Source organism: Cucurbitaria berberidis, assembly GCF_010015615.1.
Source record: "Cucurbitaria berberidis CBS 394.84 unplaced genomic scaffold K460scaffold_1, whole genome shotgun sequence".
NCBI lineage: Eukaryota > Fungi > Ascomycota > Dothideomycetes > Pleosporales > Cucurbitariaceae > Cucurbitaria > Cucurbitaria berberidis.
The window spans coordinates 5048739-5073650 of record NW_024468935.1 but is presented as its reverse complement, the minus strand read 5'-3'; the positions used below and the strand labels follow the sequence as shown (position 1 = coordinate 5073650).

The 24912-nt window shown below is 53.0% G+C and overlaps 9 protein-coding genes across 9 annotated transcripts; 1 reads left to right on the top strand and 8 right to left on the bottom strand.

Moving 5' to 3' along the window:
- Positions 1 to 432: 432 nt before the first annotated feature.
- K460DRAFT_362150 (uncharacterized protein) lies at positions 433 to 3612 on the bottom strand. The gene is made up of 5 exons (XM_040932591.1): positions 3133 to 3612; positions 2945 to 3053; positions 2681 to 2890; positions 2342 to 2621; positions 433 to 2290 (listed from the first exon to the last, which is right to left on the bottom strand). Exons 1-5 carry the CDS (start codon positions 3249 to 3251, stop codon positions 816 to 818), a joined length of 2193 nt encoding a protein of 730 aa, XP_040793963.1. The 5' UTR covers positions 3252 to 3612; the 3' UTR covers positions 433 to 815.
- A 2250-nt stretch (positions 3613 to 5862) lies between these two features.
- On the top strand, positions 5863 to 7213 carry K460DRAFT_275260 (uncharacterized protein; the record flags this gene model as incomplete). Its single annotated transcript, XM_040928025.1, has 2 exons — positions 5863 to 7041; positions 7094 to 7213. The coding sequence occupies 2 exons, from the start codon at positions 5863 to 5865 to the stop codon at positions 7211 to 7213; spliced, it is 1299 nt and encodes a 432-aa protein (XP_040793962.1).
- Positions 7039 to 8324, bottom strand: K460DRAFT_362145 (uncharacterized protein). The gene is made up of 2 exons (XM_040932590.1): positions 7644 to 8324; positions 7039 to 7577 (listed from the first exon to the last, which is right to left on the bottom strand). Exons 1-2 carry the CDS (start codon positions 7948 to 7950, stop codon positions 7399 to 7401), a joined length of 486 nt encoding a protein of 161 aa, XP_040793961.1. The 5' UTR covers positions 7951 to 8324; the 3' UTR covers positions 7039 to 7398.
- A 595-nt stretch (positions 8325 to 8919) lies between these two features.
- On the bottom strand, positions 8920 to 14254 carry K460DRAFT_373415 (uncharacterized protein; the record flags this gene model as incomplete). The annotated part of the gene is made up of 27 exons (XM_040934580.1): positions 8920 to 9304; positions 9355 to 10466; positions 10605 to 10694; positions 10725 to 10792; positions 10832 to 10927; positions 10982 to 11046; positions 11092 to 11219; positions 11262 to 11266; positions 11306 to 11369; positions 11400 to 11516; positions 11550 to 11579; positions 11628 to 11738; positions 11784 to 11849; positions 11889 to 11894; positions 11928 to 12038; positions 12081 to 12134; positions 12165 to 12239; positions 12270 to 12389; positions 12426 to 12451; positions 12503 to 12562; positions 12596 to 12691; positions 12728 to 12835; positions 12866 to 13131; positions 13168 to 13192; positions 13298 to 13357; positions 13388 to 13597; positions 13645 to 14254. The coding sequence occupies 27 exons, from the start codon at positions 14252 to 14254 to the stop codon at positions 8920 to 8922; spliced, it is 4164 nt and encodes a 1387-aa protein (XP_040793960.1).
- Positions 14255 to 14885: 631 nt separating this feature from the next.
- K460DRAFT_303583 (acyl-CoA dehydrogenase NM domain-like protein) lies at positions 14886 to 16799 on the bottom strand. Its single transcript, XM_040929949.1, has 3 exons — positions 16577 to 16799; positions 15671 to 16522; positions 14886 to 15619 (listed from the first exon to the last, which is right to left on the bottom strand). Exons 1-3 carry the CDS (start codon positions 16669 to 16671, stop codon positions 15253 to 15255), a joined length of 1314 nt encoding a protein of 437 aa, XP_040793959.1. The 5' UTR covers positions 16672 to 16799; the 3' UTR covers positions 14886 to 15252.
- Positions 16800 to 16858: 59 nt separating this feature from the next.
- Positions 16859 to 18521, bottom strand: K460DRAFT_329402 (glycoside hydrolase family 16 protein). The gene is made up of 3 exons (XM_040930738.1): positions 17868 to 18521; positions 17426 to 17814; positions 16859 to 17333 (listed from the first exon to the last, which is right to left on the bottom strand). The coding sequence occupies exons 1-3, from the start codon at positions 18315 to 18317 to the stop codon at positions 17045 to 17047; spliced, it is 1128 nt and encodes a 375-aa protein (XP_040793958.1). The 5' UTR covers positions 18318 to 18521; the 3' UTR covers positions 16859 to 17044.
- A 267-nt stretch (positions 18522 to 18788) lies between these two features.
- Positions 18789 to 20306, bottom strand: K460DRAFT_362141 (uncharacterized protein). Its single transcript, XM_040932589.1, has one exon. The coding sequence runs from the start codon at positions 19985 to 19987 to the stop codon at positions 19058 to 19060; it is 930 nt and encodes a 309-aa protein (XP_040793957.1). The 5' UTR covers positions 19988 to 20306; the 3' UTR covers positions 18789 to 19057.
- A 1207-nt stretch (positions 20307 to 21513) lies between these two features.
- On the bottom strand, positions 21514 to 23184 carry K460DRAFT_274359 (arrestin; the record flags this gene model as incomplete). Its single annotated transcript, XM_040927951.1, has 2 exons — positions 21514 to 22868; positions 22935 to 23184. The coding sequence occupies 2 exons, from the start codon at positions 23182 to 23184 to the stop codon at positions 21514 to 21516; spliced, it is 1605 nt and encodes a 534-aa protein (XP_040793956.1).
- A 936-nt stretch (positions 23185 to 24120) lies between these two features.
- K460DRAFT_362139 (uncharacterized protein) lies at positions 24121 to 24893 on the bottom strand (the record flags this gene model as incomplete). The annotated part of the gene is made up of 3 exons (XM_040932588.1): positions 24121 to 24529; positions 24577 to 24807; positions 24858 to 24893. 3 exons carry the CDS (start codon positions 24888 to 24890, stop codon positions 24224 to 24226), a joined length of 570 nt encoding a protein of 189 aa, XP_040793955.1. The 3' UTR covers positions 24121 to 24223.
- Between the last annotated feature and the right edge of the window lie 19 nt (positions 24894 to 24912).

The following is a 24912-nucleotide window of genomic DNA, read 5'->3' as shown; positions in this document are numbered from 1 at the left end:
CACGACTGCTACGCTACGATCAAGAAAGGTCTAAGCAGCGATTTGATTCATCGGCATCATTCCTCGTCTCGAGGAACAAACACCTCTACCACCCATAACCAAGCCTGTTTGTCCAACACACAAGGACGGACTGTTTCGTGACACACAACAAAGAACAGCCACCAATTCTGTTCCATATGCTCATACACTAGAATAGTGGATGGGGAGAGAACAGGGGATTGAATTGGACGAGACCCTCAGGGAAGAAGGGGCAACACAGGCGCAGAAGAGTTACTGGCCAGTCATATTTAGAGAATAGACGACATAATCAGCATGTCTGGATTGTACATGTATTGCATAGAACACATCAGGATAACTCTTGTCCACGACTAGATTCCTATAGAAGATACTATACCAAGCAAATAACACCTAATGTAGAGACTATGAGCACGTGAGATACGAAGCACTGTTATGTTGAGAGGATCTCGTATCGTTATTATCATTCAGATTACATTTAAACCACGTGCGCCGATGGAGGAGCCGCAAACTTCATCTCGGTTGAATAGGAATGAATAAGTCATGGTAAAAATCATGTCAGCCGGCTTTTCTGCAGTCATAAGAAAGCCAATGAGATGAACAGTCTTGAACAACCCGATAAAAGTAGTTATTGATCAAAATAATACAAAGAAGCGAAGATAGTAGACATGCCTAGAAATGGATCATGTGCATAGAAGAGAGCGTTGGGGTATATGGCGGAAACAGAACAGAAAGCCCCCCCCATCCAGAAAACCCGGGGCCAAGGTGATGAAACAAGCCTTGTGCCGAATGAAGCTGCATTATGCGTTGATAATAAGATTGCGTTGGCTAGTGTCTTCAGGATAATTGCCAAAGACAAATCGATAGAGCTCACGTAACCACTTGAAATGCTCGCTGCGAGCCAGCCATTGCACAGACCGGCCAATCTCAAGGGCAGTTAATCTGCGGAGTGGTTGTGTGTGAACAGTCCGTAGCGTCGGGTCTGCTAGTACAAGCTTTCGATAGCTTTCAAATAGCTGACTTTGCCAAGGGATTGTTCCGAAGCTGTTGGAGGGCAAGGCGCGGATGAAGTCCGGCAGTGGGATCTGACGGTTATAGCCCGTGTTGATGGCTGCCTTGATGATCAGGCCCTTGAGACGGATCAGGTTGGGATCCGATCGTCCTGCGGTTGCGGTAGAGGAGGTATGGACTGAAGAGTCGGAGTATGTCGAGAGATTGGAAGAGGCTGATGACCAGCGGTCGTGTGTCCGCGTCATGCCGGCCTCTGGACCAAGGACAAGGATGTTCGGGACGTTGGGCTCAGACTCGGCCGGGGAGAACTCTTCTCGGTCATCGAAAATGGTGGTTGGCGTCTCTGGCTGCATTGGCGTTGCCATTCTAGATGAAATGGCCGAGTGATAGGAATCGTTCACACTGGACGACCGCCCAGATCGTTCCGAGTATGCGATTTGAGAGTGTGTCACAGAAGTGGGGCCAGTAGAGAAGGCATACTGCGTGGGTCGTGGGGTCCCGCGGTCGGGCCGTACCTGGGTCCACCCCTCGCGGAACAGGTCGCACAGTTCCCAACAGGCTTGTATGGCAGAGCCTAGCAGCTCTTCGTCGGCAGGTTTGCCGTCACGGCTGTTTTGGCGGATGCTGAAAAGCATCTCGGCCAACGACCAGCATGCATGCAATAGTGAATCTGTCTCTTCGGGAAGAGAGGTGCGCTGCTTCATCAATCGGTGGCACAGCGTTAGGTAAAAGTCAAATGTTCGTTCGCGGAACGTCTCGGGCAGATTGCGGTCGTGGGCGTTGTAAAGGTGGTTGTTGAGCTCGAAGCTGACTCTGAGGACCGAATCAGACGCCTCATCGCCACGCTGACGCACGTCAAACAGCGCTTGACAGAAGTCTCGGCAAAGCTCCAACGTCGGATGGATCTGTGCCGAAGGATTCTCGTCGCGACTCTCGTAGAGTTTCTGGCAGAGTCGCCAACACGTCCTCCAGGCGTGTTCGTGTATATCGGCCTGTCCGCCAGAATAGTGGAACATGCGTTGGCGATGATGTTGGCTCAGCTTGGCCAGCGAGTTGCATAGCGTCCAGCACTCGTTCAAGGCGCCCTGGAGGGCAACGACTTCCTTCTCCGTCTCGTTGATGCCGTGTAGTGCTTGGCCCATTGTCTGTGTGCCCATGGACACGGACTCGCCGCTCTGCGACTGCGAAGACTGGCTGTCGTCTGGGTCAATGACGGAGCTTGCCGAAGAGTCGGTTGGGGCATTGTCGTCGTATTCAGCTATGTCTGCGCGATTCAGTCAGCAGGTGCGTGTTTGCGGAGCCCCAGGCTACGTACCAGCTAGGTTGCCGCTCATACGACTGCTGCGTCGCTTCATGTCCTCCTCGAAGTCGTAGCGTGTTTGTGCGCGGGGTGTGCTGCGATCCGGCATGCCCGAAGGCGATACCGAAGTATCGATTGGGGTCGTGTATGCAGAGTTGTAGGCGGGGTTGTAGGCAGACGTGTGCTGTTCGTCCACATCGGGAATCATGTGTGCTTCTGGCGTCGACGGCGACTCGACGGCGGAACTCTCGGGTGATTTTACGTTGGGAGACGCGGTGGATATACCTGTGCGAGTCTGGCTTAGATGTCAGCGTCTAGGACGTGTAAGCACCATGGAGAGGAGGCGACACATACAAACTGTTTGAAATGGGCAGGCGCGTGGATGACGGAGGGGGGCGCGTCGTCGGAGTCGGCACGGGTGCGCGCAGAAACTGTCGTGTCGAGCCTGTAGGGCTTTGGCTGGCTGCCATGGCTCGCCGGGCTCACGATATCGTCCGTGGCGGGCGATCTGATGTCGCTCATGTTGTCTTCGCCGACATGGTTGACCTGGGCGTCGTCTTCGATCTGTGGTGGGGTCAGCCCGCATGTCACTGCAAGTCGTTCATGGACCGCGGCTACCTCGGTGTGATCAGTATGGCTGGTGCCATTGCTGTCGACGGGCGAAGGGTCGACTGTGGCGGGATAAGGACTGGGCGGGGGTTGAAGGTGGTCCGAAGTGTTTGAGGATCTGGGGGACTCCATTAGCACGCAAGCACGTGCAGGCAGATGCATGATGGGTTCTTGGGAATATGGGGGGGCCACTGTACCTATTTGAAAAGACCTGAGCAAAGTTGGCGGGCGAGCTGGGGCTGTCGGTGTAGGGACTGAAGGCTGACATGGAGTTCAGGCCACTGGGTGACGGCATGAGTTGGGTCGCGGTCGCCATGCCTCTGCTCTGCCTCAGGCTGGCTCGAAAGCAGGCAGAACCGAGCGCTGTGCCAGGGCTGTGCCGCGATGGAGGCCCGTCTATCAATTCCGAGGGTTGGACAGACGGTCGCGGCGAGGCGGCAGGACGAATGGGCGAGGAGGGATGCGCGGCGCGAAAGCGTTGGATGGGCGTGGGAAGCGCTGGGTTGGCGACTATGTAGGGAAGGGGGAGGGAGAGGGAGAGGGACGGGGGGAGGGTTATAGCAGGCCAGCTGCAGGTCAGCAAAGAGGCTCAAGGTGCTGCGTGAGACGGTTGTGGTTTGTTTCGACTAAGAGGCGTGCTGTCTTGTGGTGGTGGAGGAGAAGGTACCGGTAGGAGTGCCACACGAACGACTCGCGGTACTGTCTCTACTACCGTCTACCGTCTACCGTCTACCCACGCACGCCGTCTAGAGCTGTTCCGCTGCCCACTGCCAGTGCCCTTGGCGACCGAGGCCAATCGCTGCCGTCGGGCGAGGCGAAGCTCCAGGGATGAGCTGCAGCTTAAGCGCCCAAAGACGACGCTATACATGGCGTCGCATCGTCGAGCCATGCCGCATCCAACAACACAGCGCCGGGTCCCTCCTCAGACGCCATTGTTGGGGGGGAAGAGAGAAAACCATCCCATCGTCTTCGCAGCTGGCCCTCGCCCATGAACCCTCTGGCCTCACTCGACTCGAACCCCCCTTCGTCCTGGCCGTAGTGAAAGGAAATGTCGTAGACGGCGAGAGCCTGCATTAGAGCCTGCAGGCACCTCGTCGAGGCCTAGCCTTGGCTCCGCAAACCTCCAAGGGCCCCCCCATCATGTGGGCAAGAGACAAAAGACAGCAAGCAGTCGTGCGGCACAGCAGGAGGTGGTGGGAATTGCCCCGTCTGACATTTTGCCATGTCTCCACGATCTGGCCCCCCATGTCCCCCCGTAGCGACGTGGCCCATTCGCACCAAATGAACCTTATCTAGATTGTGATGAACTGCGAAGACAGCCCAGCCCAGCCCAGCACAACACAACACAACACAACACGGCTCACTACTTTTGCTTGCTATCAATCAAACTTGACTTGTACTATACCACGGCTCGTTCGTCAGCTCCCCAGTTACCATTCCCTCGGATGTGTCTGACTAGCGGAGCACTGTGGCGTCTCTTCACCCCACCTCGAAACAAGAGACGCCTTCGCTCGTGCTACCACGTCCCACGCGCCATCTCTCTTTGGAGGTAGGCCACCAAGTAAAACCCTCCTCCGTACCACCTGTGCCGCTGCCACTCGTGGAATTAGCCGCGCCTAGCTAGGGCTTACCTAAATCGCCATGGATGCACAAAACGTCCAAGGGGAAATACCGCTGTCTGACCGGCATGGACATTCTCTCATATGACTGACAGGAGGCCGCAGCTGCGGTCTATACTATGCAGCTTTGCATACAGCAAGGCGACCAGTGTATTCTGGGCAAGATGATAGTTTTTCTCGTCTGCTTGTTCCACGACCTAGCCACCACCAACTCCGGTATCATGGCACGGCTGGGCTGGGCCCGGGAGATGATCGTAAATGCTTCGATTCAGATCGAAATTGCCATCAAAGCCTCTGTACTGCACTGCCTTTCCTAAGCTTTGTTTCGACACACTGCCCTTCGCATCGACCCGCAGCGGAGCCCTTGCTCAAGTTATGGGCGCTTATTGCCGCCGTCCATTTGGCCACTTCTCCACCAACAACAGTACCTATACTAGTTTGAGGAAAATCATCGCGTCAAAGCAACTACCCCACCATATTCCAATGCGTTGTTCTTCAGCATCCGGCGTTCTGGTACCCTCCCGGATCAACACACCGTTTGTTGGGCCTGGCTTGGCTAGGACTCTCCCGGCTGGCTTGACCTTCTGGAAATTGTCAAGCCATTACATCAGAACCAACCATGTAAGAATACACGTTACCTCTCTTAAGCCATGCTCAGCCACCCCTATAACACAGACACTACACATTTGTTACCTCTCCTACGTCGTAGTCTGCCTCGCTCTCCACATCCAACAGCTGTACAGCCTTCCAGGAGGCTCAATGTTTCACTACGTTGAAGCCACCATCTTGTTCGTCTTTATGCACTATTGACAACATGCTCGTAATTCATCACGTCGACGGAAGTTCATAGGGCAAAGAATTTACAGATGCATCTTCATCAGAGACGTGAATAAGAAGCGAGACTTTGGCCAATGAGGAGCCGGTTCCAGCCGCCCGGCTCGGACACGCCTAGTCGAGCAGATGTCGAGCAGATGTCGAGCAGATCGTGCATATCGTGCATATCTGACACTGTCAGCAAGCGGCTGAGGTGCGTAAAGTCTCCTAGATTCGTACAGGACGCCGTGATGCCCAACACTGCAAAGCATTCCGCAATGCGTCGCGTCTTCGTGTCTTTTGGTCTGGCGCTTGTGGTGGGGTTCAGCTCTCATGGCCTTGGCATGCCGCAGCCATCAGGACACTCGTGTCAGCTGGGCATATGTGCTTTGTCTCTTCCCATAGACGCCTCTTTGCCTGCAACCATCCTCTTACTGGTCCCTTCTGCATTGCCTAGTCAAGTCATTGGGAAGGCGAGCTAGTGCACTCGTCAAGATGCCTCTTGTTCGGCCCCCACCGCAGTCCACGTCGGCTCCACCCTCACAAGCCCCGCAAGAGAAACAGTTTCCTACACTCGGAGTATGTTCCCGGACGAACTATGTAGCAGGCCTCGATGACTGGTTGCACATCACTTCGCCAAAGCACTTCCCTGACTTCGACCTTTGTCCGGACTGCTATAATACGTCGTTCCGCAACACGCGCTATGGACCCTGCTTCTCTACCGTTCCGCCCAAACCGGCGAACACCAGCACCAGCTGTGACTTTTCAGGCCTGTGGGTTCGCATAGCTTATGTATGGCTCTTCTCAAATAACGCGCCAGATCTCACGTTGATGGGAAATGTAGCGGCAATCCAGCATGATGAAGATGGGCCATGTCCAAACCTGAACCGCGAGGATCCCGAAGTCAAAAAAGGGGGAAACCCTGCCGTAACCAGGAGATGGTACTGTCTCCACGATCCAAAGACGAACACGCTGGTTGAGGACCTGACTTTCTGCTCCGGCTGCGTGGCAAATGTCAATCTCATCTACCCATGTCTAAACGGCATATTCCGGCTCGTGGCCAATGGACAAAAGCTACCGGCGACGTGTGATCTCATGACGTTGGGCAACGCACAGGCGCGCGGTTTTCAATATTTCGACTGCATGGTCGAGGTCGCGGAGAAGACGATGGCAACGGGAACAAGAGATGTTTCGCCGTTGGTAGAGTATATAAGAAAGTGGGCTGCTATCCCCTTCTGCAAAAAAGGCGATATCGTCACCGGAGAAAGACGCTACTCATTGCCCTCCACCGTACCTGATTTCACGGCATGCGAGGAGTGCTATACAAGGCATATCCAGCCGCTTCTCGACACACATCCCCAGCCACGCGTCCTCTCACAACTTGAGTCCTCTGTACCCACCAATAGTGGCTTCACTTGCGACTTGTATTCTCCACGACTGCAACAGTACTTCCAGGAGTATTCCACCACGAACAATGTACAGAGCTACCGCGAAAAGCTTACGGCACGAAATACAAAGTTGCAGGAGACGAAGATGCAGTTGCAACGCATGAAGCAAGAACACCAGCAGTTGAAAACACAGTCGAATATGCACATGAACATGATGCGGGTGGAGCAGTCGAGTGCGATGATGTCGAGTATGGCGTGGACGACGTCGAGATGGAGTGCGCCACCAGTACGTGTTTAACTAATGCCATCAGGGCCTTGCGGGAGGCTAATCTTAATAGGTTGACTGGAGGGGCGTGAATTCGCAGCTGACTCAGGGCAATGAGCTGGCGATGAAGGCGGCGATGGTGCTTGACAATATGGCGTTGCTGGAGAAAGAGTGGAAAGAGTTTTGGGAGTAGCTGTCCATATTTTCGATTTCCATATACTAACTGTAACTATCATGCAATATATGGGGGTAATGTATCGTACTCTTTTATTTTCTTTGTATTATTGACATCCATTATTACCCGCAGCCACCAATATATTCCGAACGCTGGCGGCATCCAGGCATTTTCCAACTCTCATCTTTACCCCTCCGACTGCCTTATCCTAAATCGTGACCGCCGCAGAGATGTCCCATGCGAGGCACTTTCTTGGGCTTACCTTGCTTGCTGCGGGGTGGTCTTTTCTCCCTAAAGAAGACGCGGAGAACAGGTATAGACGCGCCGATTATGGCAGTGGCGGTTTCCACAGAGGTCCAGATGGTCACGTCTTTGCCGTTATCTAGGTCACAGATCGTGTCAGTGAACCCCTAATCAAAAGAGGCAATAATAGAGCCCTAAAACGTACAGAAAAAGTCCTGCTCGCGGAGTTGCACGATATAAATCCCCTTGACAATGGCACACACCCCCGACAGAAGCCCAAGCGACATGGCAACTCCCACGCCAAACTTCTCCCTCAAGCGCATCTGCAGGCCCCAGATAATTGTCCACGGTAGTAGCGCCAACGCAAAGTCCATGACGGCGCAATACGCCGCATTGAAGATGCCGTAGTTGGTGACAATGCCCGGATTCCAGCATTTGCCTTTGACCGCAGGATTCCACGCCTTTTGCGGGGGCGTGCAAATAACCCATTGGAGAAATGCGCTGGGTAACATGGCGAGGAACAGCGTGACGATTGCGAACCATACGAATGACTTCCACCGTCCCTTGACGAGGCGGAGGAGCGTGACCCCGAAAGAAATCTTACTCCCCGTCGAATGGAAGCAGGATATCGATGCGCCGACGGACGTGTACAGCGCAATAGTAGCGAGGTTTTGCGGCGGAATGTCTACGGCGTGTTTACCGAAGCCGATGAGTTGGCCTACTTGCGTGATGATGGACTGGATGAGCAACAGGACCTGTTTGTATTCGTGACTTCCTTCTACTAAGCTAGGAGATTGCAGGATTGTGGAAAGGTAAGAAGCTTACCCACGATGCGATCAGGACATAATCATCCCACCACAGCTTTTGCTTTCGACTCAACTTTGCGTATATCCTCAAGCCGAGAACGATGCCGCATAGGAAACATAACCACCATGAGATGCTCACAATCACCGGTCCGTTATCTGGAACACCACCGCCCATGGCAAAGTCTCTAATAAGACGCTGTTGGACGCAAGAAATGAGTTGTAGGATTCTCAACATGCGAGGGGGGGTATGCGACTGTGCTATGTGTTAAGCATACACCTGGACGCTGTCCATGTCTCACTTGTCAATCTGAAAGCGGATGCATTAATGTACAAGAGCTTTGTTCGAAGCCAAATCTCGATGTGTTTCTCAACGCCCCCTTCAGGCCGGAATCATCCGAGTATTTCTCGCTTTCTTCGCTAACCTAGACTTTTAGCTTAACTAGGATACAGGTTATGGAACTTTAGGATTCTACGGACTGACTACTCAATATGGAAGTACGCTATTGTTGATATAAACTTTAATAGAGTTTCTCTCTATAGAATAAAAAATATACCATGTACGCTAATATACTGTTCATAAAATGCTGAAGCTTGAAATACTGAATCTATAACTCGAACTACCTACTGTTCGATGTACGAAGCCTTGTCTTATTACAACACTAGACACAATGCATGCTAATGCTCGCCCTTGAATAAACTGCGCAGCCCTGAGCTCCATCTCCGCTTCTCCTTGGGTCTTACGACTGGTATTTCCTCTTCTCCCGCACTTGTTGGCCCTTCCCCAAATAAGGACTTGCCACTGCGGCCTGTGAAGGGGCGATGACTTGTCTTTGGTCGTGGAAGCGTTGACCATCGTTTTGTTTCCCAATGTGGTGTCGACGGCGAGGAAAGTATCGTACTGTAGCGCGTGCTCGCTGTTGACTCTGGGGTATGAGGGAACCCACCCGAAGTAGCAGGACGCGTCGGCGTCCGCGGTAATGGAGAAATTTGACCAGGCTCTGTGGCCACACGTGCTGGTGTAGAAGGTCTGCTCTTCCTAAGAAGCGCGCGGTGGTGTTTCCTTTCATTCATTAGTATTCGAGTAGTACCTTTGAAAAAGGTTGAACTTACGGCTTGGCTTGTTTTTCTAGTTGGTGAAGATGCGCCTCGCTATCCTTCAAGCTCTTCTTAAGATCATGCCTCGCCTTCTTCATACCGCTGAGCTGAATCGCGGTTTCATTCCTCAGCATGCGCACGCGCTCAACTTCTCTAGCCCAAGCATCGAGATCGTCGTCATGGGAAACAGCGCTGGATCGCGTTGTTGGCCTTTCATGTTGTACACTTGGAAATCCTATGGGAGTAAGCCTGGAGCTTGTAGTATGTCCCGACATCGGACTTTGGGGGGCTGTGTCGTAGGATTCTTGGAGGGTGATCGGCTCCTCCCATTCTTCGAGGACTTGAAGGTGCCTGATCTTGTCTTGTAAAGCTGCGACCAATTTTTTGAATGCCTTCTTGTCATCCCTCAGAGCCCGAACTTCCTGCTCCAGAGTAGCAAAGGAAGATGCGAATTGCTCTTTGCTTTTCCGCATCTCTTCAATCTCCGCATCCCTGGCCTGCAGCTTGGCTTTGAGGCGGCCCGCACTATCATGATCCGGGCTTAGCCGTTGCTGCCGACCTTGTTCCTCATGCTTCTTTCTCAACTCATTATAAGTAGAGTTCATGGACCTCATTCGCTTATCGCTTGACAACTCAAGCTCTTGTATGTACTTCTTCTTAGCCGACAACTCTTCGACTAGTTTCGCCTTGCCCTTCCCAAGAGTCCCTAGTTCTTGCGTTTGCTCGCCAATCTGATGTTGTAGTTCCGAGTTCTCACTTCTCAGAACTTCGATCTCATGGTTTCTTTCCGAGACCCTGTGCTTGTACTTGAGCTTGGCATTCCTCGAAGCATCTATCTTGGCCTGTGACTCTTCCACGAACTCTTCCAACCGTTTCGCGCTCTCCTCAACAGCGACTTCTGCGGTGGCCATGTCTGTCTCAAGCTGATCAAGGAAAGATTCAAGGCGCGCATTCGTCTCACGCACAGTGTCCAGATCCTCTTCCGCTGAGCTCAGCCGGAACTGCAAGTCCTTCTCGGATGCCTCAAGTCTGGCATTTGTGTCGCGTAGAGAAGTGATCTCCTTGTCGGCTTCAAGAGACTTGGAGTTCAGCGTAAGACCTTCAGATTCGACGATGTCGAGCCGCTTCTGAGCAGCGCGTAAATCACTATCGAGGTTGCCACTACGTAGTAAAGCGGCGCTCACATCATGTTCAAGCTTCGTACGGATGGTGCGCAACGCTTCCGTCTCTTTGCTACTTTCACACAGCTTAGCAGTCAAGGTAACTTCCTCTGATTTCAACTTGTTCAGTTGCGAGGACATAGACGAGAGCTCACTTTCGAGAGCTTCACTATGCTTCTCGGCACCGTCGAGTCGCTCTTCGATACTAGCCTTGATGTGTCGAACAGTAGCAAGCTCTTCGTTGGTCGTAGATAGCGTCGACGCTTGCCAAGCATTTTGGGCCTCGAATTCCTCTAGTCGGGAGCGAGTCAAAGAGAGATCCTTCTCTAAACTTTCGGTCCGAGCTAGGGCTTGACCGAGCCTCTCGTCAATATCGGCCTTGTCCTTCCGGAGTATATCAAGGTCTTGCTCGGTATTGGATAGCTTGTCTGTGAGCCCAGCGTTCTTCTCATCCGCTTCGTTCATTCGCGACCGAGTCAGACCAATATCTTCACTTAATTCGGCATTCGAACTTAAAGCGATATCGAGGCGTCTTTCAACGTCATCACTGACCACCCGAAGGCGATGCATCTCTTTACTCGAGTCCAAGTACCTTGAATTGAGACCTTCATTGTTGGCTTCCAATGTGCTCAGTTCGGCCCGTGTCGAATCAAGGCGTATCCCCAGTCCAACGTTAGAGCTCAGTGCATCGTCGAGTTGAATTTCCAACTCTGTGTTGCTCTGGCGCGCAGCATCGAGCTCCTTTTCCAAAGCTATATTAACCTTTACTACTTCCTCAAGTTGTCGCTCAATTGCGGCTTTGTTACGACGTATAGCGGTAAGCTCTTCCTCGGTCTCCGAGAGTCTCGAACCTATCTCTGCTGCTTCAGCCTCGGCGGCTTTCAGTTGCTGTTGAGTAACTTTATGTTGCTTGTTGAGGTCGTCATACGATGCTTGCGCGGTCGTCAGACGCGCTCCAGCTTCTTCCTTGGAGTGTCGTATCCGTGTCGTTTCGTCTTGTAGAGTTGACAGTTGCGCCTGGAGGTCGGTGGCCTCAACCTCAACAACCACCAGCCTCGCCTGAGCGGAATCGAGCTGGCCCTCTAAACCGGTTTTGGATTTCAGCGCTTCTTCAAGTCTCCTTTCCACCTCTCCCTTCTTTGTATGTACCTCATTAAGCTGCTCATGTAGGCTACTAATCTCCACCCCAGAGGCCTCACCCTCCATCTGCACAAGCGCGAGAGCCTCCTCGAGTCTCGTCTTTGCATCGCCGCTATCTTTTAGCGCTGCCTCTAGCTCAGGTACGACCTTCTTCAGCATGTCCCTATCATGTATAGTGGTGTTCAAGCGCTCTTCGAGATCAGCTTTAGTCTGAGAGTTGCCGCTCAGATCAGACTCGAGCCGAGTGACTTTAGACTTCAAATCTGCACATTCGCCCTCAGTGATGACTAACCGCGATTGAACGTTGTTGAACTCGCTTTGCAGGTGTTTTTTCGACTGGAGGACCTCACCAAGTTGCTCTTCCACCCCATCTTTGGTCGTTTGTACCCGATGCAAATCCTCTTGCAACGTCAGTTTAAGCTTCTCTGATGACCCCAACACCGTTTGGAGATCGAGGACGGAAGATTCCAATTCGCGGAGTTGTGCGTTGCTCCTCTGCAGGTCCGTTGCGTACAGCTCATCGACCTCGTCCTTGGATTTAACAGCCCGATCGAGCTCTGTCTCGAGGAATGACACTCGCTCTTCAGATGAATGTAGCTTCTGCTGGAATGATCTCTTGGACGTCTCTACGTCGGAAAGCTTGGAATTATTAGCGCGCAATTCTTCGCGCAATCGGAATAATGTTTGTCGGGCGTCTCTGAGGTCGGCCTCCAACGCTGCTTTCGCATCGCGAAGGGTCTCTAACTTGGCCTGGGCCTCCGCGTCCGCGCCTTGCAGCGATTTGACGTGTTCCTGAGCAGCCTGTAAATTGCCTTTCAGAGTATCGTAAGACGAGCGTAGCGTCTCCAATTCAGATTGAAGACTGGTATGTGCAACTGTCTCTTGCTCGAGCCGCTCTCTTGTAACGTAGAGATCTTCTTCGACTTTTGCCCTTTCAGTCTGTGCGGACCTCAAACTCGATACCAGTTCATCGCGCTCGTCATTCCCGGCTCGCAAAGTGGCTGAGAGAAGCTCCATCTCTGTCCTCAATGTCGCTGAAGCATCCTCTGTGTCTTTCTTGTTATCTTCTAACAGTTTCAACTCCTCACGGAGCTCAGAAATAACACCTCCACCAACTTCGATTTGCTTCAATTGCTGTGTCGCTTGCGATTCGTATCCGGCGATTTTCTGCTGTAAGAGTTCCATATACTGGGTGCCTCGGTCAAGCCGCTTCCTAAGATCCTCACGCGCGCTCTCCTTCTCCGCGATTCGGTCGCGGAGGGAGGATTCATGGCGTTCGGCGGTTTCAAGCTTGTTCTGCAACGCATGCAAGTTTTCCTTCAGGGTGGCTGCGCGGTTCTCCAGTTCCCCAAACTGGAGGTTGCGAGCGTGAAGTTGGTCTTCGATGGCCGTCTTCTCTCTCTGCAACGTTCCAATCAGTTGCTGTTTGGTCCCGCTCATCTGCTCTAGATGGGCCAACTCCTTGGTCTTGGCCTGAAGCTCTTGCTGCAGTCTCTCTTCTGAACTTGTCACGGCATTTAATTGTGACCTCGTGGACGTGAGCGTCTCTTCCACTGTCGCCCTCGAGCGTTCCAAGGTAGCAATACGAGACTGGTGGCTCCGAATTTCCTGCTCAAGGCCTTCCCTCACTCCTTCTAGAAGTCTTCCATCTTCTGTACTCTGTGCGCACTCAGCCTGCAATTCTTCTATGCGACTGCGACATGCGGCAAGCGCTTGATCTGATTCTCGTTTCGCCCGTATCAAGCGACTGTCTGATGTGCGTATGTCGGCAGGCGTCTCGATGTTGGGTGTAAGCCCCCATTCCATGTCGTGCCATGGCGAAGAGTTTGCTCGTATTGGGGTCCTAGGAGAACCGAGAGGACTCTCCGGGGGGTTTGAGAGACGAGTTGGCGGTGATGGTGGGGGCGAAAAGGGGTTACGTTGAAGTCTGTGCTGAGCTTGGGACTGTGGGGTTGAATCTGCACGAATTGTCAGCATAGGCTGGACCATGGATTGACTTGCTTACATTGAAGCGTGAGCATAGAAGCCCTCTCCAATGCCTCAAGGATCTCCTGATTCCGTCCCTCTTCGACGCGCAACGCTCTCTTCAAGTCCTCAATCCTCGTCTGCGTATCCTTTCCTTCGAGGTAATTGCTCTTCCTACTGTTCGCCAAGTTCCTTGCGGTTGTTGCGATTTGTTTCTCCTTGACAGATATGTTGACAGCCATGCGAAACGCAAGCCGACGCAACGAAGTCACAGACCGCTTCGCTTCCGCGCCCGCAATCAGGTGAGCCTTGAGCTCCCCGCGAAGAGAATTGCGCTGGTTCTTGATGTAGTTGAGATGGGCCCAGTTGGAGATTGGAGTGAGCGCATCCTCCACCTTCGACTGTGAGGTAGCTGCGCTATCCAGTTCGGTTGGCGGAGTATGAGTTGATGCACCCCAATGTTCCAGCATGAAGCTGTCGGTCATGGAGGACAGGGATCGCTCCAAGTGAGGGGTAGCAGACGGCCGAGTGCGTGGCTTGGATCTGCTCCTCGTGGTGATGCTTGCCGGTAACAGGTTCTCGAGGCCAGTATGTTTTCGACTGCTCGCGGCAGGGCGATCCCGACCCGGGGCACTGGATTCGGACGCCATGTTGGATAATTTTACGTGATCATAGGTAGACACAAGTGTCAGACCGCCTGAAGTTGTTCAGGGAGGTGTGTTGTAGAGGGTTGTGTGTGTTGGGAGAAGTGCCACGTGACAGGGGTGTTGGCAGTGTTTTGCTGGACCGATGGGGCTGAGAGCGCGGAGGACGGTGCCAGCCGCCAGCCGTCAGGCGAGATGCAGGATGGAAAAAAAAGGAAGGGGAAAAACAGGATCAGGACAATAAGAATAGCGGGTCAGACACAGGAGAATCGACAGGAGGGGGGTAAAAGATAGGAGAGTAGATACGACACGGCGCGCAGCCTCAGTCTACTAGCAATGTCTGGCTGGTCAGACCACTGCTTGTCAGGACAAACGGAAGAAGATGCGACGGGGTGTCAAGAGAGTGTACACGCTGCCTTGCGCAAGCGTTGGCGTTGGCGGGCCTCTAGGACATGGATGGTGGGTGTTGTTATTGTCTGCCCGCCTGGCGCAAAATCTCGTGATGGTGGGCCGGTCGATCAGGCCGCAGGCGATAGATAACCTTGGAACCCACCCCCAAGCCCCGAGCGTTCATTTCAAATCCACCAGTATTCGCTCTGTGCCGCCGCCGTCTGGTCTGTTGTGAGACGGGCGCTCTGCAAATGGGGCAACAAATCACCCCTGTGATACGGGGTAAGCCTCAAGATTCCGGGCTTGTCGTGTCATGTATGTCATGCCATCCACGGTCAAATTCGCTTCCAATCCCCGCGCGTTCGGCAACCATTTTCCCCTCAGATCACTAGCCTTTGGTGTAAATATCCACGATCGGCATCACTCAACTGCAGTACCTATCCCTCGCTGTAGGAAGTAGCTACGTTGGGACACATCTTGACCCCCACGATGCTTTGCGCAAGTTGACATGTATGGAGACATGCCCCGTCCGTTCACATGCAATCGATTCAAGTATCTACAATAAATGCTCCCGCAATGCAAAAGTACGCCCGTCCCCCTGTTGGATGATGCACCTATTTGGTATACTGCTTTTGAAGATGCTTCGCAATGGTGGTCAACTGGATGTTGCTGGTTCCCTCATAAATAGCACCAATCTTGCTGTCCCTAAAGTACTTTTCCGCAAGCCCCTCGCGGACGAAGCCCATGCCGCCCATCCACTCAACAGCCGAGCTGGATACCTTTCCAGCGACCTGGGAGGCATACAGCTTGGCCATGGCAGCATCCATGACGAAGTCCTCGCCGGCCTCCTTCTTGCGGGCAGCATTGTACACGAGGGCGCGGGCGGCTTGAATCTCGGTCCAGGCTTGTGCGAGCTGGTGCTGCATGCCCTGGAACTCTCCGATGAGCTGGCCGAACTGCTTGCGGTCGTTCCACACGTACCTGTGGGGAGCGTCAGTGCTTTGGGTCTGTATCATGATCGGGCACACTTACCCTGCGGCATTCTCCCAGGCGCCTAGTGCCAGACCCGTCATTTGTGCGGCAATACCAATACGACCCTCGTTCAAAAGACCAATGGCGTACTTGTAGCCCTCAAACTCCTTGCCAAGCAGGTTATCTCTGGGGATCTCGACATCGTCGAAGTTGATGACGCATGTGCTGCTGGCCTTGATGCCGAGCTTCTTCTCCTTCTTCGCAATGGAGAAGCCAGGGGTGCCCTTCTCGACGATGAAGGCAGTGATGCCCCTGTACTTCTTGCTTGGGTCAAGGTTGGCAAAGACGATGAAGAAGTCTGCCTCGACGCTGTTCGTGATCCACATCTTGCTACCGCTGATCTTGTACCCATTGTCTGTCCGTGTGGCTTTGGTGGCAAGAGCGAAAGCGTCTGACCCGGAGACGGGCTCTGAAAGACAGAAGGATCCGACCGTGTTGGTTGCCAGCTTGGGCAGCCACTGCTTCTTAATCTTCTCTGAGCCAAACTTTAGGACAGCTGTGTTGACCAATGTGTTGTGTACATCGCATAGGACGCTGACACTAGGATCCACACGCGCCAGCTCCTCAATAGCAATGATGGCGGATGTGAAGTTCATGCCCGAGCCGCCGTATTCCTCGGGTATCTCAATGCCCATGAGACCCTGCTCAAAGAGCTGTTCTACCACAGCGGGGTCCATGGCCTCTGCCTCATCCATGTCTCGTGCTCTCGGTAGAATGACATCGTTGGCGAACTTGGACACGGAATCGCTCATGAGCGTCTCCGTCTCCGAGAGGTGGGTTATGGGCGTTGGGGGAACGTCAGAGATGTCAAAGGCTTCACGGCGAGCGCGCGTCGCTGAGAGGCATCGTGCTCTGTTGCGCGTCTGTTAGCCTTGTGTCTCTTTCGCCTCCACGCTGGGGACGTACTGCGGGGCGGCCCGAAGTACTGCGGGTCGTAGAGAGCGTGACGAAGCAGCAGCGGCGCGTGCAAACGGTCTGAGTGATCGTGATAGTGATGCCATGGTCGAGACAGTAATTTCAAGCCTCCAAGAGAAACATGTGTGTGGGGATTGGGCGACTTTCAAGCACTGGATCGTCGCAGGCGTTGTGCCGAGGCAGCACAATACAGCCGATCAAATCCGCGCCTTCGCCCCGGGGTTTGCGGAGAAGATCCGTGCCGTCACATGCCAGATTCTCAAGACCCACTATGCAACCTCATATGAGAATACTGAGCATGACATCAAGCCAGCTTCTATTAGACAACTAGGTACTCGGCTATAGTTTTGGTGGACTATAGCAACAAGGGTATATGAAGCAAGAAATCAATCGTAACAAAGACATGATAGAAGATAGCTGAGAGCCCGCATCCAACCCGCTCCATTGCTCAATCATCCTCTACACGCGGTTCCCCGATGACCCAAAGCCAAACTTCCCAGCCTGCATCTGCTTCTTATACTCCTGCAGCTCGGCCGCCTCCTTGTGCTCCTCAGCCAAGAGGGCTTCGTGTTCCTTACGGCCAGCGCGGCGCTGCTTGACGCAGCAGAACATGATCAAGCAAATGATAACAGTGAGGACGCTTAAAGCAGCTGCAATGATGCCGATTTTGGCACCCTGGGGAAGGGCTTGCCATCTGTTGTGCACGCCTGAGGGTGACTCGAGTTCTTGTAGGATTTTAGATTTACCGCTGTGATCGTTGTTAGAGGGTGTGCTCAAGAGAGAGAGAGAGAGAGAGAGAGAGAGAGAGAGAGAGAGAGAGAGAGGGAGGGAGAGACGTACGTGATCACCTTGACCTTCTCCCATGAGCCAGAAGCGTCCATGTCTGCCCACGAGTACTCGGCAGCACTGGTGTAGTCCTTGGCGTATATTGACGCAACAGTCATGACAAACGGTCCCTCGTCGAAGTTCGTCTCGCCGCCTGCCCACTCCACAACGCCAGGCTTGTTGTTCTTCGTATCGCCGCCTGCCCAAATGCCCATCCTCACATTCATTGGAGTTTGGGGATAGTTTTTGCCCCCAAGAGCCTGCGCAGGCAGCAACTCACGCAGCTTCTTGCCATCGAGCCACCACTCAATGCGCTCCTTGGTCCAGTCAATCGTGTAGTTGTGGAACTCGTCCTGAGGTCCCTTGTCCATCTTGTATTCCTTGCCGCGATCAGACGAAGTGGTCTAGTAAGATATTAGTGAATGTAACGTAGAGAACTGAGAATGGATCGACAAACATTTCCTTTTCCATAAAAATTTGTCATAACGTGCGTGTTGTTTGAACCGAGGAATTCCCAATCCACTTCGTCGAGAGCCTCTGACTGCAGAATAGCACTAGAAACAATGCCCCTACCCGACGCGGCACGCATGATGACTTCAAAGCGCCCGAAGAGCATGTAGAATTTGGACTGGACCGTTGGCGAGTCGCCGGAGCGCTCGACGGTGAAGGTGGCGCCCTTTTCGTTCCAGTCGATTTTGCCCTGGTTCTGCTTCGTCCAGATCTTGTCGCCGGTCGGTATGCCCGTCTTATTGAAGTTGAATGTCGCATTTCCCCCAAGCGCCTGCATTGACGGGCACTTGGTGCCGCCCTCTTTTAGCGGATTGCAATTCGTGTGCGTTTGTGCAAAGGCCGTGGGGAGGAGCGCGGCCGCGAGAAGCGCGAGCGCGGATGGTGCGAACGACTTCATCGCAAATATCGTAGTTGCTGTCTATGTAATAAATGAACTTGAAAGGAGTGTTGTAGCACGTAGACCAGACGCGCAGTTAGTCAAGGTGAACAAGTAATGACTGGGATAGTTGGGAGGTGAATGAGTGGACTTCCGCAGGGAGGAAACGGAAAGAGGGGAAAACTGCCCAAGGGAGCGTTCAAGACGGCGTTTTGAGACTCGACGATGAGGCCAGGAGGGTGCCAGCCCTGCAGATTAAGGAGTCGCCTAGTGCCAAAAATGCTCGATAAGGATGGCTATTGGTGGGCATGCATTAAACTACATACTAGCGCTGGCTGATCTCCCAGAATAAGTCCTCTTCATTGCTGTTATTAATCTTGTACTTATGTTTAACATTCATGTAGCGCTCAATGCCCAAGTACATGTCTTTGGAAGGCCCTCAATGGACCTCGATAAACGACGAGGCGCCTGTGTCCATGCAGGAGCGCGGAAGGCTTGCGCTAGTATGAAACATGACCGTCGTGCAGGCCGGCCCGTAACCACGCCTCCAGTTCGCACCTCTTGCTCAGAAGCGCCACTGCAACAGCATACCCATCCTCATCGTTGTGGCATTTGCGTTCGTCTCTAGTGCCCTTCCTCCTGAAACTGGCCCGTTGCGTCTGGAGGTGGCTGTTTGACCGCGCCAAAAAGAGTTACACCGTCCCGAAGTCTCTGCAGCAATTTCCTCTGCTTCCGTGTCGATTTAACCCCTCTGAGCTCACTCAATCAATCTCGAATCGCCGACTGGCGATAGCAACAGAGCGAATCGTACTCGTCCCATCGTCGTCGTCGTCATCGACTCCCAGAATCCTCAATTCACTACTGCAATTCCCTTCTCTCTTCGCCATCTGGATAACAAACACGCCTCCCCAACTGAACATGGGCCCGTCGACCGCAAACCCACCCTGCATCCTCCATCGCCCAATATACAAGTTCAACGCCCCCAGCACCTGTGCAACTTGTGACAAACGGAAGCCATAGTACAGCGCTGCTTTCCCCTTCGTAGCACCGTACTGGGTCCACAGCCCCCACAGAGGCATGTACATGCGCACCACATGATCAGTAGCCTCGTCCACATTCACCGTATCGCAGTGCAGACGCAGTAACCCGGCCATAACCTCATGGCAAGAGTCCTTTATCTGCCGCGGTGAGCGCGAAAACAGCACTGCAAGCGATTCGTATCGACAGCCTGTTTGCAGCAGCTGTATGCAGTGCAGTACTTTCTCCATTCGGCTGATCCCTCCTGATCTCTTGACGTACATCTTCTCGCATAGCCAGTTTTTCAGCGCCCGCACTTCGTGGTGCTTGATGTGGTGGAAGTACGGCAGTACGAAGCGGGCGTCTTCAATGCCGCACATGATCATTTTGGTGACGGTGAAGCCATTGCAGCTGCCGCGTCGCACTTTGTCGGGTTCGTCGAGCGTGAGTCTTTGGGTCGCTTCTTCATGTTGAAGGCGGAGCTTGACTGAACTTCGGGGCTGGGGGAAAGCCTCGCGGTTGATTTCTTCCAAGAAGCAGTGGGCGGTGGATGGTGAGTGTGCCCGGGATGTATCCTGTCTTGCCGTGAGTAACGAATTTCTGTTTTTGGAAGGAAGTGAAGAGTTCGACAGTCCCGAGGGTTGGTAGCACGAATTGAAATCCGAGTCGTGCATGACAGAAGGGGCAATATCAGACAGGAGAGGAGATGACTCCAGTGGTTCGCATGGCTCGAATATCGTGTCTCGTCTTATCTCATGAATCGAACCCCCCGGTCCTTGCTCAATTGGACGAGCGCCAGATATCGCACACACCTCGACCCGCCCTCCTTCTCTCCTTTGCCGTCCAATACCGACTAGCTTTTGGGGCCTCCTTTTCGATCTCACAGCACCTATAGCAGATTTCCTTGCTCCTGTCGGTATGTACACCCCGTGCCCTTCTCGATTTCCTCCCACATCCCGTGCGACCCTATCATTCTTTACTTCATCACTCTCCCATTTCCTTAGAAGTAGCGAACTGCTCTCCCGCCTCCGCAAGCCTCTCAACTTCTCTTCGAGCGTCACCATGCTCCGATATGACTGCCAAGCATGCCTCGTAGCGTCTCCAGCCAACTCTCCAACTTCATCCCCAAGCCCCTCGCATTTCTCCACCTGGAATCTTTCTAGAGCTCGGTGCGCTGTTTTCAACTCGAGCTTCATTTCGGTGACTTGAGATATGTCTGATCGCTCGTGCTCCATGTGCCCCTGAAGGTACTGTATGCGAGTGCTTATCATGCCCACGTACGTCTGTATCTGATGGAGCTCTTCTGCCATCATACAGGGGGATGGCGGTATAGATGAAGGGGAAGCCTTGATATGGGCGTGAGGCGTTGCTGGTAAGGCTTGCTTGGGCTTGCTTGATGCTGTATCTTGCACCGTAGGATCATGGTGGTATAATGCATCGCGAGGCAATTGCCTCGATATTCTAACTGGGTTGAAGGATTCGTGCATCGTGGACTCAGTCGGTGATGATAGTCATGTAGTGTGAACTTTTGCGGACGGCGTCGACATGGTCGTATATTATTCGCTTTTGTACAATCTCAGTACCATGGCTCGAGGTACTCCACAGCAGACAATGGCTTCTTTCGTGGAAATCCTTCTAGATATGATGGACTTTGCATTGGCGACTCCCACTCCTTTTATAAGACTCAAGAACATGAAGGGTTAAAGATAGAGCGTGTTTGAGCAAGGGAACATTTGGAAGGTTACACAAGACTAGACACTGCAACGTCATAACGGTGAGGGTGAAAACAGTGCCTCGAGCAGTGTCTTGCGTGCATGCCAGCTGTCGTGGCCCATGTTCCAGTTAGATGACGCAGGGTTTCTGTGTGACACGACAACGACGAATCCATTGACTTGATGGTCTGACAGACCGGCAAGCCACGAATCCTGGCACGAGCAACGCGGCGCTACAAAGCCGTTAGGATTATAGTTGTATATGATGGCTATATGGCAGTTTATTACAGCAAATGGGTATCTCGAATCGATCTAGTCTGCCAGCCTGCAAAGAAAGGACCGAATATTTACAAAGAATGAAGCGATTCGTCAACTGCGCAGCGATCACCCCTAGCTTCCTTGCGACAAGGAGACAAAACCAAGACTTAAATGTCTGTACCGAAACCAAGGGATTTATGCACAAACTCAAAAAAAATGACCTGCCCACTCTATGTGACAAGAGGAAGCCGGGCGTGATATCTGGCCGCCGGAGCCGCAAAAGCCGCATAGTCGGGCGGTAGCTCGTCTCTCACTTCCACACTTCCATTTCGACGACCATCGAAAGAAGGAGGCGCGACACTCCGAGGTAAGAACACATCTGCAGCTTCTCTGAACACCGTCTCTTCTACGCTCCTTGCCCGTGCATTCTCGATACCAGTATCACTACCTTCCGCGCAAATTTGTACCGGGATCTTCAGATGCATGCTCGGACCACTACTCAGTGAAAACTGCAGCGAGAGAGTGTAGGTTCGGGAGATTAGGCAGGAGTGGAAGGTTGGGATGAAGTTTTTGTTCATCGGGGGGGTGATGGGTACGAGAATCTGGGTAGTGTAGAAGCTGCCATGCTTGTAGTCCTTCGACGCGGGTAGGATGCCAGCTGCAAAGGCTTTTTCGACGTCAGTCATAGCGGAGCAATCGGAGATGCCGGAGTCGCGGCGCACTAGATTCTCCGTGGAGGGATTGAATGCACAGTCGAACTTTTCCCACTGTGCAGAGGCAATGCAGAGGTTGGAGAGGTTTATGTTCTCCGAGTAAAAACCTTGGGACAGGTCGGAACCGAGAGCCGACCGCGATGGGAAGTTCTGTCTGGGAGCAGAGGCAAAGTAAGTCGATATCTTTATTTTCGTAGCTAGCGAGCCCAGCTTCGGTGGTGTATTGCTCTCGTCTGCAGGATCGAAGCGCAAGACAAGCTTAGCCATGGTGGTGATTGGCTTCTTGTCAGTCGAGCGAGCGGTTGGAATTACCAGGGGCTTTGGTTGGACGGTCTTGGCTATCAAAGTCCCTAATTTCCCCTTGAATAGGCCTTTCTTGACCTTCTTCTCCTGTCGGGGTCGATATTCGTCCATGTTATCGACGTTGAGGGGCGCTTGTTCGTCGAAGGCGGGCTTTACGCGAACCTTCTTCATCTTCTCTGCTAGTATTGATATTCCCTCTGAGCCTCGTGCGTGGGCAACCCTGACCTTGATGCCGTACGTGATCTTGGACATTTGCGGAGCGGAATCATCCAGCAATGTGCCGCCAAAGCCAGCAAGATCTGGGTCGCCCAAGCTTGGAGGGAGCTGCAAGTGCGTGTTACGGACATGGTCTGAAACAGTTTTGTGCGTACATGCTTTTGGGAGGAGCTGGGACGGAATAGTAAAGGTAAATGGGAACTTGTACGACTTTCCTGCTTCCAAAACCCTTGGCGAAGGGAAATCAGACTCATCCATGGGTTGTCTGAGAAGCAAGAACCGGTGTGCAGCTTCCGTCCGCCCAGTCATGGTAGGCGTAGTAGTGAGTCTATCGACAAAAACTTGACTTATACCTGTAGCGATGTTAGATGTCGTTTTGGGCCATGTAAATGCCTGCATCAACAGGTGGCAAAACTCACCGACAAAGGCAATGTCGACATCATTGAAGCGCGTGTCGTACGGCGCAGTGATGGTGACATTTCCTTGGACAGTGTCCATGGTCGAAAAACTGGATAGGAAAGCGTTGCGACCATCGCTGCCGTGCACGTCGATGTCAATGGTCGGCTGGCCAAGATGGGCAATGTTGCGGACCTTGTATCCTATCTGGTTACCAATGGAATGCATCGTGTTTGCGTGCGAGAGCATCGAAGCGCTCGCGGATGAAGGCATGGTCGAGGTGTCGCGTGCGCCCCAACGCTGGACGAGGCGGAGGACAAAGGGCAAAGGTCACACAGGATGGTGGAGAGGGTCGACTGATAACTGCTTGAATGCGGAGAACTGGGAGCTGGGATGACCAGAAGGGGAAATGATCTGACGGTGGTAGTGAGATGCTAGTAGTAGGCAACGCCATGGCCTGGGCCTGGGGTGATCTTATACATGTCAAGGCACATGTTTTGCCTGAGTCATCTAGAGCTGCAGCATCAGTGATAAGGGCTGCCGTGTGCATGTGAGTGATGTTGCGACGAAGCATGGCTTGCTTGGCCGACGGATGGGCCTTGCCAGCTGCCCGCGGGGAAAGAAAATGCTTCGTTTCGTTACAGTCATTACACGCTCTTTGCGCCCAATCGCGTAACACACTAGCCACAAACGTCACCAGCCATGCGACTACAACGCCAGTGTCCCCAGGTAAACAGTCTTGTCGACGACGCCGTCTGCACGCTTCGAAAGCCCTCCGTTGCCTTCGCTGTGAAATTCGAAGTCGACGAGCTGCCCTTGAGAGGAGCGTGCATGGCCCTGAATGACTCCACGTTTCCGCGTGCGAGTATGCAGAACCTGTAAATTAGTGTGTATTCTTCGCTCGATTAGGGATCCATATCGACGCTAGGCCCAGGTGCATATGGGCGCCGCGAGCCTGTCTGATTTATTGTTTGACAAGTAAACCGTTCCAAGCTGTGTAGGGCGTGCGGCATCGGTTGATAGGGCGTGGCTACAAAGGGCGCAGGGCATTATTCAGCAAATCTATACTGTGGCCACTCAGGGGGCAGACCGCACCCCGGGGCCCCGGTGGCGGCTGCTGCATTCCGATGCCTATCGCTATTCCGAACGAACAAGCCCGATTCCGAGTGAAGTGACTCGTATTTGCGACAAGTGCGAGACACGGCTCGAGGGGTATTCATGTAAATCAATTGCTGCATAAGTGAGGTAGTCAGTCATGTCTTTTGTCCGTGTCAATGTGAAACCGACGAGAATGCAATCTCAATTGCTTTCGTCAAGCCCTATTCTCCTGCAGGTCTGGACTAGTACCAGCGTATAACTCATTTGGCACAATCTTCATCACGTCCTCGGCTGCAAGCCCGGCATGCCGAAATGACTGTCCCTGGCCGAGATCGCCCCACTGGACTCCGTTCGATGGGAAGTCGTCCAACTGCGTTGTCGCTGCACAGAGCGTTCTAATACTACCGTACATCTGAGGGATAAACCCCTCACGCCTATATGTGTATGCCCACCAACAGACGCCCGTCATCAACAGGATCAAGAAGGTTGCTATCCACAGCGGATATGCCGCGTATGTAATCTAGTTGCGTTAGATAGGACGGTCAAGAAGCGCAAACGTTGACACACCATATATTTGGAATGCTCGACGTAGCGACCATTCGAGTTTTCGAGCCAGATGGCTTCCTGGGCTTGGAGAGCCTCTCCAAGCATCCAGTGCGTCATGACCGAGTAGGCCATAATGGGAAAGAGTATCTTCTTGGGAAGCTGGAGAAGATAGTCTTGCGAGAAGCTCTCGCCTGCGGCGATGGTACAGCGGATACGCTTGCGACAGTACTCCAACTTGCCCCAGTCCCGTTCCTGAACCAAATTGAGTGTCTACGCGTGAATGATAGCAGAGTTCGACTTACCTGGCTGACGAGGGTGATGTTGTAAATCATCATCAGATACAACAGTGAGTATATG